The sequence below is a fragment of the Halichoerus grypus genome, chromosome 4 (assembly GCF_964656455.1).
Source record: "Halichoerus grypus chromosome 4, mHalGry1.hap1.1, whole genome shotgun sequence".
NCBI lineage: Eukaryota > Metazoa > Chordata > Mammalia > Carnivora > Phocidae > Halichoerus > Halichoerus grypus.
This window is the reverse complement of record NC_135715.1, coordinates 75,698,523-75,711,662: the sequence shown is the minus strand read 5'-3', so window position 1 is coordinate 75,711,662 and position 13,140 is coordinate 75,698,523. Positions and strand designations below refer to the sequence as shown.

Below are 13,140 nucleotides of genomic sequence, written 5' to 3'. Positions count from 1 at the left end.
TAAAGTGCTTCACTCAAGCCCCTAAAATATCCCCATTATCTCTACCTCACGGTGATCTCCCTTCCTGAACAGTTAACCTAAAACACATTCCACTCTCTCTTTTCAGGCAAAAGCATTTTCTGTTTATTTTAGTAAGAGGGGAAAAAAGATAACAGGGGTTGATAAAGGGGGATGGAAATGTATTGTATAATGTAAGTTTATTATATTATATAAGTTTACTGTTTAACAGCTTTATGTAGAAATGTAGGGAAAAATGAAAATCACTAATCTCAGCAAAGATAACCACTATTAAAATTCTTACATTTCCCTCCAATCTACTTATTTTTTTAAGGCTATGCAGAACATGTGAAATTAAATAAGATAAGGTTAGAGAAATTAGCACAGTGCCCAGCACACAGTGGATACTTGAAAAATGTTTGCTGAGTTTCTGACTGGACGTAAGGGGCACTTAATTCCCTCACACTGAAACATCAATTCCTCTGGCTCCTGGACCAGGTGGACTGGTGGCGGACATGCAACAGGACCCTGTCCTGAGAAGCAGAGGCAGAGGCAGCATCTCTGGTCTCATAAAGATACTGTCTGGGTGGCAATGAACTTGCGGCTAACACCAACAACAAGAAAGACCTTCCCTTGGCTTCTACCCAATCTACTTTGAGTATGTTGTACGACTTATTCAAAATAATTGGGAGGCAACTAACAAAGATTTTTATCTTACTTTTTCTTTTAAAATTATACCACAAACATTGAACATTTCTCTATCTCTTTAAATACTCTTCAAAAACGTGGCTTTTTAATGTTTGTAATGTTTGGTCGCCTGGATTAAAATATTTTCATTTTTCCCACTCCTGTAATCCATGCTATGATAAAAACCCCTGTTACATACATCTCTTTATCCTTGTTTGTTTCCTTAGGATACGTTCCAGGAAATTAAATTGATCAAAAAGGTGTCCTCCATAAATATTTATCAATTTACACTTAACCAGAGAGGACCCATCATCCAAGCCATAAAACACGATTGTTGTTTCAGCTTTGTTAAGTGAAGGGCTCTTTGTTCTCTCTTTCTTTAAGGATGGTAGGGTCCCGTTCTTTGAATGACTACTATGTACCAGACACTGTCAAAGCATTTTACTTTCATTACTTCATTCAAACTTCGTAATAATCCTTTGAAATACTTTGTTATTCTCTTCTTACAGAGGAGAAAACAAGACCTGGAGAGTCAAGGAGCCAATATCCACCCAAAGCCGTCTAACAGTAGAGGCCAAGTGTGCAGCCCCTGCTTCCCACTTTCCCAGGGTTATACTTGTTACACTGTTCCAAGTTTAATGGCCATGTGTCTGCTATTCCTTATTTTGTGAGTTTCACAAAAAAGAATCCTTTACCTAGTTTTCTATAAGGATATCCACTTTTTTTTTTTTTAGTAATCTGTAAGGCCTCTTAACACAGTAAAGATATTAACCCTTTATTATGTAAGTAACATTTGTCCCATTGTGTATTCTGACTTTGAATGTGGAAAAGTTTTGCCATACCAAAGTTTGCAGTTTTTATATAATCAAATCAATTTTTGGTGGTCTGACTTTGGTATCACGAGAAGACAGACCTCCCACCTTCCAAGTCTGTCAATACTTTTATGATTTCTTTTTTTAAAAGATTTATATCTTTAAGTAATCTACTTTTTTCCCCAAATAGTTATCTATTGGCCTAACATCATTTACTGAAAACCGTCTTTCTGTACTGGTAGGAAATGACACTTCTATCATATACTAAATACAGTCTTACATATATTCGTGACTGTCTGAATTTCTCTTTTCTTTCATTGATTTAATCGACTATGCTGGTTTAAGTATAATGCTCTTTTAAATACAACATTTTAATAATGTCTTACTATCTGGTACAAATCCCTTTTTAGTACTTTTCTCAGCAGATTTCTCCTGCCTATTCTGGCACATTTATTGTCTATGACTTCAAAATCATTTTAAGTAACAACAGAAAAATCTTCTTTATAGATTGGATAGCACTAAACTTACAGACCAGTAGAGACCACCACTGAAGCTTTCTTCTTTCTTATCTCAGACTACGGTATGTTTCACCACTTAAATATCATCTTTCATGCTTCCCGGTGTGTGTGTGTGTGTGTAGGAGTGATGAGGTTTTGCATGCTTTGTGCTTCTGAGTTTATTTCAAGGTGTATTATAGCTTTTGTTGCTCTTGTGACTGGGATTTTCCCTCCATTATATTTTCTGAAGATGATGTGTTTGTTATATTCTTTGCATACAAGAAAGCTCTTAATGGTTTTGGAAAAACCCAAGTAAAACCGGTTTCTTTATAGCTGGTCTTCTCACAGACTCTAATAAACTAAAACTCTTTAAGAGGGGAAGTACATTAATGTGTCAGATTTCCAAACTTAACTAATGGGACCCTTCTGGGTCATACAACTAGTAGCTCATATGAATAGCTCATACAACTAGTATTTCAAGGAATGTATCAAAGCTTAAGATGATGATCTACTCAGTTTAAATCATTTCTTTTATAATTTGTTATGCCAAGATAATTTATTAAATCTACAATTCTCTGTTTTATCTTTACACTTTATAGTTCATTGTCTTACACTTTACCATATACAAGGTTCTCTCTGGGTGCTAGCCAACACTCTTAATGATGCACAAGTACCATGATATTTCTTTTCTTTTTTTTTTTAATTTTTTTTTATTGTAGTACGATGATATTTCAATAATTATTACTTCAAATTCTTCCTCCTCCCACTTCCAAGTTACCTTTCCTTTCTAGAATACTGATAGTCTACCCAGCTCACTTTTCCCAATGTAGTTATCATTTTGTTACTTTAAAAATCCTCTTGGCATTTTTAGTAACATCTAGAAATGAGCTATGTATCCTGTTAGAACACGTCCTTTGCACCTAAAATAGTCTGCTAGTCCACTACAATTTTTCTACATTAAATGTAGAAAAGTCAGTCTTTAGCAAAGTCAGGTTATGAATAACCTACTGCCTCTACTCAAAGTCAATACCAGTTGAGTACAAATCCATCACAATGAGCAGGCATTCAACTTTTACTTGTTTTGCTAATGAAGACAATATCACGCTCAAGACTAAAAGTATAGTAAAGGCAAACTATTCTGATGGTATAGCTAGCTTTACTAGTATCCCAAGGCTCAGGATCAATGAAGTGAAGTAAGATCAAACCAATATCTGCATATTAGAAGTCAGGTGAAAATAAGCCCCCAAAGACAGCCTTACTGCGCAATTCATGTGGCATGGTACTCGTACATCAGATTAACAGCGAGATCCCAGTACCAACTGATCCCTGCAGAACGGGGCTTCACGTGGGAGTCATAAGCCACATATGGAGACAGAAAGGAGAGAAGGAAGCAGGAGGAGGGAGAATCAAGGAGTGAAAAGAAGTGTCCCATAAATATAAAGTAGGTAAGTGGGACGCCTGGGTGGCTCGGTCAGTTAAACGACTGCCTTCGGCTTAGGTCATGATCTCAGAGTCCTGGATTGAGCCCCACATCGGGCTCCCTGCTCAGCGGGGAGCCTTCTTCTCCCTCTCCCGCTACCCCCTGCTTGTGCTCTTTCTCTAATGAATAAATAAAATCTTTTTTTTTTTTTTTAAGATTTTATTTATTTGACAGAGAGAGACACAGCGAGAGAGGGAACACAAGCAGAGGGAGGGGGAGAGGGAGAAGTAGGCTTCCTGCCGAGCAGAGAGCCCGATACAGGGCTCGATCCCAGGACTCAGGGATCATGACCTGAGCCGAAGGCAGACGCTTAACGACTGAGCCACCCAGGCGCCCCTAAATAAAATCTTAAAAAAAAAAAAAAAGTACATAAGTACAAACAGGTAAGAGAAAACATTAACCTCTGTGCTACAAGACAAGTAATATATAGATGGGTTAATGACAAACTTATAAAATCATCATAAATAAATATATTTGAGCAAAGAAATATGGTATCCAAAATCCTCTATCAAATGTTTTTATGCACTAACTTAGAAATTCAGCCTTTTCAATTCAGAATAATAAAGGTAATCAAATGAACCACAGGAAATCATTTCAAGAATCTTGACATCCAACCAGTCAATAAAATCAATTTACTTCTATCTTCTGGTGGTATCGATTATGGAACTTTAAGCATGAAGCTAAGTGTAAATGCCAACTGTTTACAGGAAGTTATTCCTTTAAGCACCTACTACAGGCCAGGAACTGCTGCAGGTGCCGGGATACAGCCCTGAACAAAACAGACTAAGTCCCTGCCCTCCAGGAGCTTCCATCTAGCAAGGCAGAGGGATGTAAACAGATCATGCTGGAAATGATTAGGACTGAGAAGAAAACACAAGTAGGGTAAGAGGATGGGAGCATGATCTGGTACCAAAGAGGAGGAGACACCATTTGAGTGAAGCCCTAAAGAAAATGCCAGTCATGTCAATACCTGGGGAGAAACACTGCAGACAGAGGGGAGCTGTGTGAGTGCAGAGATATGGCAGGGGGAGGCGGTGGTCTTCCCATCTTGCCTCTATAGTCACAACCATAATGAATGCAAAGGAGTAAGTACCTCGTTTCTGGATCAAGGGAATCCACAAGTTTTTTATCAGCTAGCAATTTTTGCAAACTTTGGTATAATTCCACATTTGTGTTCAACCTAGAAAAATTACAAATGAAAAAAAATTAAATGATTTTCTAATACCTTCTTTTTAACTTTACATTAAGAGAATGGTGTCACATCCTAGCATACACATGCCCAGAGGCCAAAGGTTTGGGGTTTTGTTTTGTTTCTTCATTTGGAATAGAAATAGCATAACCACAGTTAGTACAGAAACAGGCAGTCCGTTAAGCAAAGTATCAAAGTACTAAGTGTTCTGAAAGGTAAACAGATAAATTTAAAGCCACAGTCAGCAGCTGGAACCAGAAGAGCAGACAGGAGAGAGGGGAGTGGGAGGAATGTAGTACCTGGTGATCTGAGTGATCTGAGCCCACTGCCATTGAGAATTCGTTGTTAGCAATATGCCAGTGGCCGTTTGTTTATTTAATAAAAAAAGAGGGAGGATGGGAGGAGGATGAACACAAAGATTCGGCAGTTCCAAAGTGAAGAACCTAGAACCCGGGTAACCTTTGCCCATCTGGGCCAGAGTGGCAGGCCCACACCGCAAGGAGAGCTCAAGGACACAGGCTTTGGGGCCACACACTAGAGTTACAACACCAGCCCTACTACCAGTCTGTAACCTTGGGCAAGTATTTGAACTTCCCCAGCTTCTTAGACTTCAGGTCACCCTAAGGGTTAAATAAGATGCTCCCCCTATGAAGGAACAAATAATAGCTTGCCAGCCTGCCCCCGGCCCCCAACCTAAGTTCTGCCCTCAATCCAAGCCACAGTCCCATTATTAGATCCTGAGTTCTTTCTTCTTCCCTGGATGCCAGAAAGTCCTGCCACTCTTGGGGCTAAACAGTGAACTGGTTTTAGATACAATCTGCTCCCTGCCCGGTGGATCCTCAGGGTAGGGCAAGGCTGTAAGAACCATCTGTCCATTCCTACTCAGGAACTCAAGGATGGTCACGTTCCCTAGTCAGTGCATCATCAAAAACCTGCAGCTTTGTAGAAATCCAAGAGTTTCTGTTGCTACAGTTCTCATGGGCCACCCCAAAGACCAAGGGAACTGAGGCAGTCAGCGCCAGTGGGAAAACTGTCAACAGGAGGACAGGCACACCACCTCTCTCGCTCTGAGGCAGCGATCCCAGGAAACGGGGAGAACATCAATGTGGGCACCTACTTCCTCCAGGTCTGCTCCCCCTATGAGCTACCACCTGTCAAAAGGACAGGCATTCAGAGACAGCCTGCACTGTATCCTCTTCAGAAGTTTCAGCCTATCTCCCATATTATGTTTTATGTCATGAGATCTGGCATCAGCTCTAAACAAACAGACCTAATTTGGGGCTTTTACTTCCACTGCTGGAAAATAAATCAATTCTACACATGCACCTGAAATCCTCCCGTTTTTCAAAGATCACCTGAAGCAATTACGATACGATTCAGCTAGACTAAAGGAGAAAAGGAGTCAAGGTGCTCCACAAGGACCGAGAGCAAAGCTCTGGCGAAGGCCCTGAGTTCAGGGTCCTGACCCACGTCCACATCCTGACCCACGCCTGACCCAGGCCTCGGCGGGCCTCAGGGCAGCAGCTGGAGCGTGGCCAAGAAGGGAAGATGGAAACGCTCTCCAGGATTAAGTGAAGACCTTGCACAGATCCTCTTGACCATACTTCGCTACCAATTACGGTTCCCTTGTTGTCCTCCCGCAAAATTAAGAACCCACATCCATTATTCCAGAGCTGTTTCTAAAGTCAGGCCCGACACAGCGTTCAAGGTGCCCCAGGGAGGCACCCTGGCAGCTCTGACACATTTCCTGGGGCTTTTCCCTGGGCGATGCTCTTTCTCCCAAGGAGCCCCCAATTCAACTCCCTGCCTCATGCCCGGCATCTGCAGTATGCAGGGACCAGTTTTATCTCAGTCAACAAGTCGGTTTTCAGTGGCTGTAAGAGAAATCACATGTACTGTCCCAAAGAGAGCAAATGATGCTCGGTGGGGGAGAAAGGGCAGCAGTATTTCCGGACGCATCAGGTCCTCCAGCGGGCCTTGTCAAACCAGGAAAGCCACCACGCTCCTCCTCCAGCTTCTGGTTTGTCAGGAAGTCTTCCGATGGTTTCCGGTTGTAGAGTCCCGCCAGGTGAGCCCTGCTGTGCTCGGTGGCTTGCGACCCTTTCTGGCGGGGCGTCACACACTAAGTGCTTTTGAATATGGCGCCGTCCGCCTCGAAGTCATTTTCACCAGCACTTTCGAGCTCTCATAAATGGCTTAAAATATTTCAATTTACCTCAAGATTGCTTGAAAATAACTCACTTCATCAAAGCCCCAGCCTGCCTCAGCCCTCCCTGAGAGTTTTATGATCTCCCTAGACTACCCCTCCCCACCCCAGATCCAAGGGACGGCAAGGCTACTTGTCTCTGGCCCATGGCCATCGATGCAATAGCAGTTTAATCAGAGGATAATCAAGAAACTCCAACTTGCCACTGAGATACTGAAAAACTCTCACTGACGTACACAACAATAAGGAGAGTAGATGTTTGCTATGCACCTGATGCCCCTAGAAGCACTTTATTATCTCATTTTCCTCCCAATAAATCTAAGAGGCAAATCATGTTATTACTTCACCTACAGACAAGGAAGTTAAGTGACAAAACAGATGAACAAACAGATAAACAACTCATTACACTGCAGGAGCCGGGGAGGAGCGCACAGGGGCCTGCCCCCAGGGCCCTCCCTCTTCCCCACCACCCTGGGCACTGGGCATCCCTACCCTGCGGGGACAAGCCCTGGAGACCAATTTCCTCAAGCACAAATCCACAAGACCACGTCACCCGAGATTGTTAACGAAGGGGAGCAGAACATACTTTTCTACCATGGTGCCAATACTTCTACAAGCTTCTTCCGCCGCCTCTCTGAATGCGCGCTCAGGGTGAGCAATTTTCACAAAATCGGCCTAATAAAGAAGAAAGACAAAACCAAGAGGGAATTTGATGGAAAGCTTTCTTCCAAGATCTGAGGGTAAAAATGAAAACCTGAGCTTTCAAGTGTGCCATTTGGCTGGCCCTATGCATTTCCATTACTGACATTTTCCTAAACTAATAGAGCTAGGCGGCATCTCGCTGAACATTTATTAATTCTGTTATTCCTTGGAATCAAGTGGGTTTCATTCCAAAGAAAATACTTCCACTAACCTTATTTTAGAAAAGCCTTTCTCCTTCAAATATAAACACCAAGTGAATTCTTCCTAATTCTACAGTTCAAAAGAGCAGAATCTTATTTCAAATATTCTAAAACTTCCTAACTAACATTGTTTGCAGTATGGTGCTCACATGTTTGCCTGGCTCCAGAGAACAAGGACAGATGCTTTTTTTTTTTTTCCAACTGACAGACAACATACTTTCAAGACTGATTTAACTACTTCCTAGCCTTTGTGCAGAAAACAAAGGCGCATTCTCTCTTTATAGGCCTTTTAATAAATATGAATTCCAAGTCTCAGCTGAAATGACTCACAACTACCAGTGCTGCAGTGGTTTCGATACTGACTTTAGCATTAAACTGAGCTAGAATTCTTTTTACTTTTTTTAATGAGATCACATAAAACCAGATTTTAGTTTTCATGTTAATTGCAGTATATTGCAAAAGAAAAATGCAAGGGAACTACAAAATATCAATTACAGTCTTCATTCTCCAAGAAAACAACATGTGTGACTATAATATGAAATAAAATCACCACAAGGTAAAATTTCCTAATTTTATTATTAAATAGTTTTCAATGTAAAAACATTTAAATCCATAGTTTTATACATTTGATGTAACAATAAGATAACATTAGTACTAAAGCACCTGAAAAATGAGCTATGTAAAATTTACAATTTATATAAATTACTAATCTACATGTTGCAGAGCTTACAATCAATATTTATTTCAAAATACCAGCATACATTTTAAAATTCATTTGTGGGGCGCCTGGGTGGCTCAGTTGGCTAAGCATCTGCCTTCAGCTCAGGTCATGATCTCGGGGTCCTCGGATCGAGCCCTGCGTCGGACTCCCTGATCAACGAGGAGTCTGCTTCTCCCTCTCCCTCTGCCCCTCCTCCCCGCTGTGCTCTCGCTCTCTCTCGACTTCTCTCTCTCAATGAATAAATAAAATCTTTAAAAAAAATTCAGTTGTAATAGTGATGGGGAAAACAATACCGTTACATAGCAACTGTATGAAAAAAAGAAAAAGAAAGCAAAACCAAATGACCATTTGGTGGGAAATAACAGTTTATAAAACCCTTGCCTTATTACACTATTGATCTTACTGGCAGATAAAGTCCTAAAAATTCAAAAGGAAGAAGGTTCTTTGAATATTTTTACCCAAAGATTTCCACATATAAGTCACATTTAGAGCTTTTTTAATGAGATATTTCTATACCTCATAAATACAAAAATCTCCAAAAATAGGACAAGCTATGAGGCAGAGTTAAAATCTCTTAGCGAGAAGCAAAAGCAGAAATGTAAAAAAAAATAAAAATAAATCCTAGAACACCACTTAATTAAAATGGAGGCTAAGACAACAAATAAGCCACCAACAAATAAAGCCAATACATGATGGCACATAAGTGAAATTCCCTGACAAATATTTTCCTTTTCAGGTTTTAGTGACACAATTAAGCATAGAAGGTCACTGTGAGGCGTCCCCGGGCAGTGCATCTCTCGTGTCCTCCATCATTCAAGGTGCTTGCTACACACCCACTTCAGAACAAAACCAAGATCCTACTAAACCAAGAAGTGACTACAATAAGACTGCAACACACCTCACTTTACTCTTGGGAAAAATCGTTTAAGATACTTTATCAATTTCCTTAAAATGGGGAAACTCACAGTGACTGCATGACAATCTGAAAGGTGTTCCTGCTCAATTCGGTTGTATGGGAGGGGAAAAAAGTTCCTATCAAGGAACAGCAAAGATGGGAAAGTGTTATGCAAGGTGAGAGAGGTCATTCTCAAAGGGCAAATGATTCCATTCATCTGACATTTTAGAAGAGACAAACTATAGGGATGGAGAATAGATGGGTAGTTGCCAGAGGTAAGAGGGGAGAGCTGGGTGTGACTATAATACAGGGGCTTTTTTGGGGTGATGGAATATAAAATTCATAGAATTGTACCATCCCCAAAAAGGAGTCAATTTTACTGTATAATCTTAAAAGTAAATAAATAGTTTTTTAAAAAATGGGGAGGCTAACTGACTCTCCAACCTCTCCAAGGTAAGGAAGACCTATTCATCGGACCCTAAGCAACCAGACAGCATGTAGAAGGTACAGAACAGCAGGTGAGGGCATGAGTTCTGTGGCCATGATGCCTGGCCTCTGAGCCCAGCTCTGCCACTTACTGGCTAGGTGACCCTGGGTATATCACTTCACCTCTTACTGCCTTTCTTTCCTCATCTGAAAATGGGAGATATGCTGAGAAGATTAATTCGGTTAATCCAGGCAAAGCTTTTACCAGGGTCTGGTGCCTCAAAAGATCTAAAAAGAAAAGTTAACATCAGAATATAAACTCCATGAGGTCGGAGACTGTGTGTGTCTATTCATGACATTCCCAGTGCCTAGAACAGTGCCTGGAACATGGTGGTGACTCAATATTGAATGAATGTGAAGAGAAAGCTATATACAGTCCAATACCAAGTCGACAAGATCCTGAGGGTTCACAATTTTGGATTATGTGCACTACTATAATTGCCTTCCCTGACATGACTAATGAGGAGGTGGCTCTTTGGGACAGATAAAAACTCATGCCTTCCATCTCAGCAATGGGCTTCTTAGTGAGGAGATCTAGGTACATGTCTATTTCTGCTTCAAAATATGAAAAAAGGAAGTCTTTAATACAATCAGTTTCATATCCAAACCTTAGTTTTCATCGGAAAAGACATTCCTGAGAAGGTTTATAAAAACTGGCCTTTATGTACAGGTAAACGTCCTTTTAAAATTCTGGTAGAAGTTTTCATGAATGAAGAAATCTCTGTCAAATGAAGACTCTTTGCATATGAGTAATCACTCTTTTATTATACATCACATGTGTATTTTCTTAGCTATACATATTAAAGTACAAGTTCTACATATCACCTTTTCCTATACGTTTTTTCCCCATTCCTAATGACTTACTCCCACTATAACAAATTACACCCAACAGCTCTCAAACAGCTCAGACGCTGTGAGTCTAGGTGCTGCCAAACCAAGCACCAGATGCTTTGAACCCTAGAGTCTCTGACATTAAACCTAATAAACTTAGCTTAAATTTTAACAGCTTGACAGAGAGGTAGCTTCAAGGCTTACAGCAAGCATCTTACCAAGTCGGCCACCCTGCACAAGGAATCGGAAAGCTCGTCGAAAATGAGCACAATCTGGGGCCCAGGTGGCATGGAACATACGCGCTCCACGAGCAAGTCCGCCTTTCTCAGGGCGTTTTCTTGTGCGATCCGAAATCCTTCTGGGGCGCTGAGCTCAGGAACTCCAAAAAGACCCTGCAATCCAGACAATATTTCCAATGTGTAACTAAAAATATGATTTTTTGGTATTAAGTCCTTTTTTCATAAAGGAAATCTTGGTTTTCGTTGGTGTATCCTATCATTATAAGACTTGTGATCACAGACACCATGTTCACATTCCCCGCATCATTCCACATAAATTAAACTACGAATATTTTAAGAATGGAATTTTTAATTTTTAATTATTTCATAAAAAACAAAAATAGAATGATAAAGGTTCAACATCCAGCTTAGCCACTTTGTAGATGACTAACATGTTGATTTTTGAAAACAGCAAGAGGTCAAACTTTCAGGACTGATAGGCCTACTGTTTCTGCAAGAAGGGATGCATGAAATTAACGTCTTTTCAAAATGATTAAGAAGTTGAAGAAAAGGCAGTTGCAGGCAGAGCAGAATTGGGACCAAAACCAAATTAGATTCTTTACACTGATTTAATTTGATTCAAGTACAGACTATTTTTCATTTCCCTACACACCTCCTCATACTGGAGGATGGGAACTCTAAACCTCAGACTACTAGTTATGGTAATGACAAAAAACTACATAAACCTTTGGGGTTTTTTGTTGTTCTTGTTTAATCAAAAACCAATTCACATGTTTGAAAATCTGTTATCAGTTCTAAAATCATGATATACAAAAGAAAAATAAAGCTAAAATTGGTTATATTTCATCCACCCAAAACCAAGCTTACTTTTTTCATCTTTCTACTCAGTACCTATAGGCAGTCGTTCTCCTCCTCTAATTATGTTAAAACCATATTGTTACTTACCCATAGGGAAGTTGGTGTAGCAAATTTCATACAAAAATATTTTTAAAACAAGGCTAATGACAGAGATCAAATAAGAAAACACATCACTAGGCTCGGTGTAACCAAGTCCTAGACTCTTTATAAGTAAGGCAATGTTATAAATAATGAAAAAATGAAACAAGCAAAAATAAAAGTAACAACCTGAAGTGGATAAAACCCGCAAATGCAAAGTAGAACGGGCATCAGGTAAGTCCCTTTCAAGCTCGCCTTCCTTTCACCTTTAATCAATTCAATAAACACTGAGTGCCTAGGGAATGCCAGATACCATACTGGGTGTGTGGAGATAGAAAATAAATAGCAACCAAAGAATTCAGTCAGTGACTTCTTGGGGGAAGAAATCAACGTGATCAATGTCATCGCATTATAGGAAATTAGACTGTTCTCAACGGTTTTGTGTTTTAAAACAAAAGAGCCTAAAACTTGGGAAAAAATTAAGAACGGAATTTCGAGCATCAATGGAATTAGTAACTACAAGACTATGAGATCCCCCTATGAACTGCAGGGCGAGACCTCCGATGCTCAAGCGTAGGGTTGGAGCAAAAGTGAACTTCAGCGGGGATTGGTCTGAGTGTGAGGCGAGGGCGGGACCCTCCAGGCGGAATTCACCGCCACCCGCGAGATGAACTATTTTGAGTTCACGTGGAGCAGGGGCGCACGAAGAGGCAGGTCCTGGGGCCCACACTCTGGGGACAGGACCAACAAAGGCCGCCCCGCTTCCTTAAGCCAGCCCCTCAAAGGGGAGGTGACGGACAAGGTCACCAAGAGCGCAAACGACACCCTACCGTACAAAGTGGGTTCGCTGCCCGGCTCCTCCCAGACCCAAAGGACCCCTTCCAGATCCCTGCTGGCCACTCGGAGAAAGGACCGGCTTATGTCGGGGGGACAAAGGGAGCTCCCTCCCGCGCCGCTCACCCGGCGCTCGCCGAACAGGTCCAGACGGCGACCCTGGGGCTTGACATTGAAGGCGGCGCCCACCGGGGACCAGCTGGTGCTGACCTCTCGGGCCCGGATCCCGGGTCCGACGCCGCCCAGGCCCGCTCGCCCCGGCCATAGAGCCGCTGCCCGGAGTCCGAGCCCCCCCAGCCTCCAGGCGTATAGCATCTTGATCCCAGAGCAGCCCCTTCCCACGCCGCGAGGCCCCGCCCCTGCACCGCAGCTCCCGCCGCGAGCACGCGCGCCACGTTTCCAAGGCACCGGCCCACGCCACGCCACGT

The 13,140-nt window shown here is 41.7% G+C and overlaps 1 protein-coding gene across 4 annotated transcripts in view; it reads right to left on the bottom strand.

Moving 5' to 3' along the window:
- The window catches only part of MIPEP (mitochondrial intermediate peptidase), a 196,048-nt gene extending 182,918 nt beyond the window's left edge, over positions 1-13,130 (bottom strand). For all 4 annotated transcript variants that reach the window (XM_036117268.2, XM_036117267.2, XM_078070558.1 and 1 more), the window contains exons 1-4: positions 12,839-13,130; positions 10,922-11,095; positions 7,455-7,543; positions 4,567-4,653 (exon numbers count right to left, since the gene is read on the bottom strand). In XM_036117268.2, coding sequence (XP_035973161.2) covers positions 4,567-4,653; positions 7,455-7,543; positions 10,922-11,095; positions 12,839-13,027 — 539 coding nt within the window. In that variant the 5' untranslated portion in view covers positions 13,028-13,130. The remainder of the gene's footprint in view (positions 1-4,566; positions 4,654-7,454; positions 7,544-10,921; positions 11,096-12,838) is intronic.
- Positions 13,131-13,140: the final 10 nt, after the last annotated feature.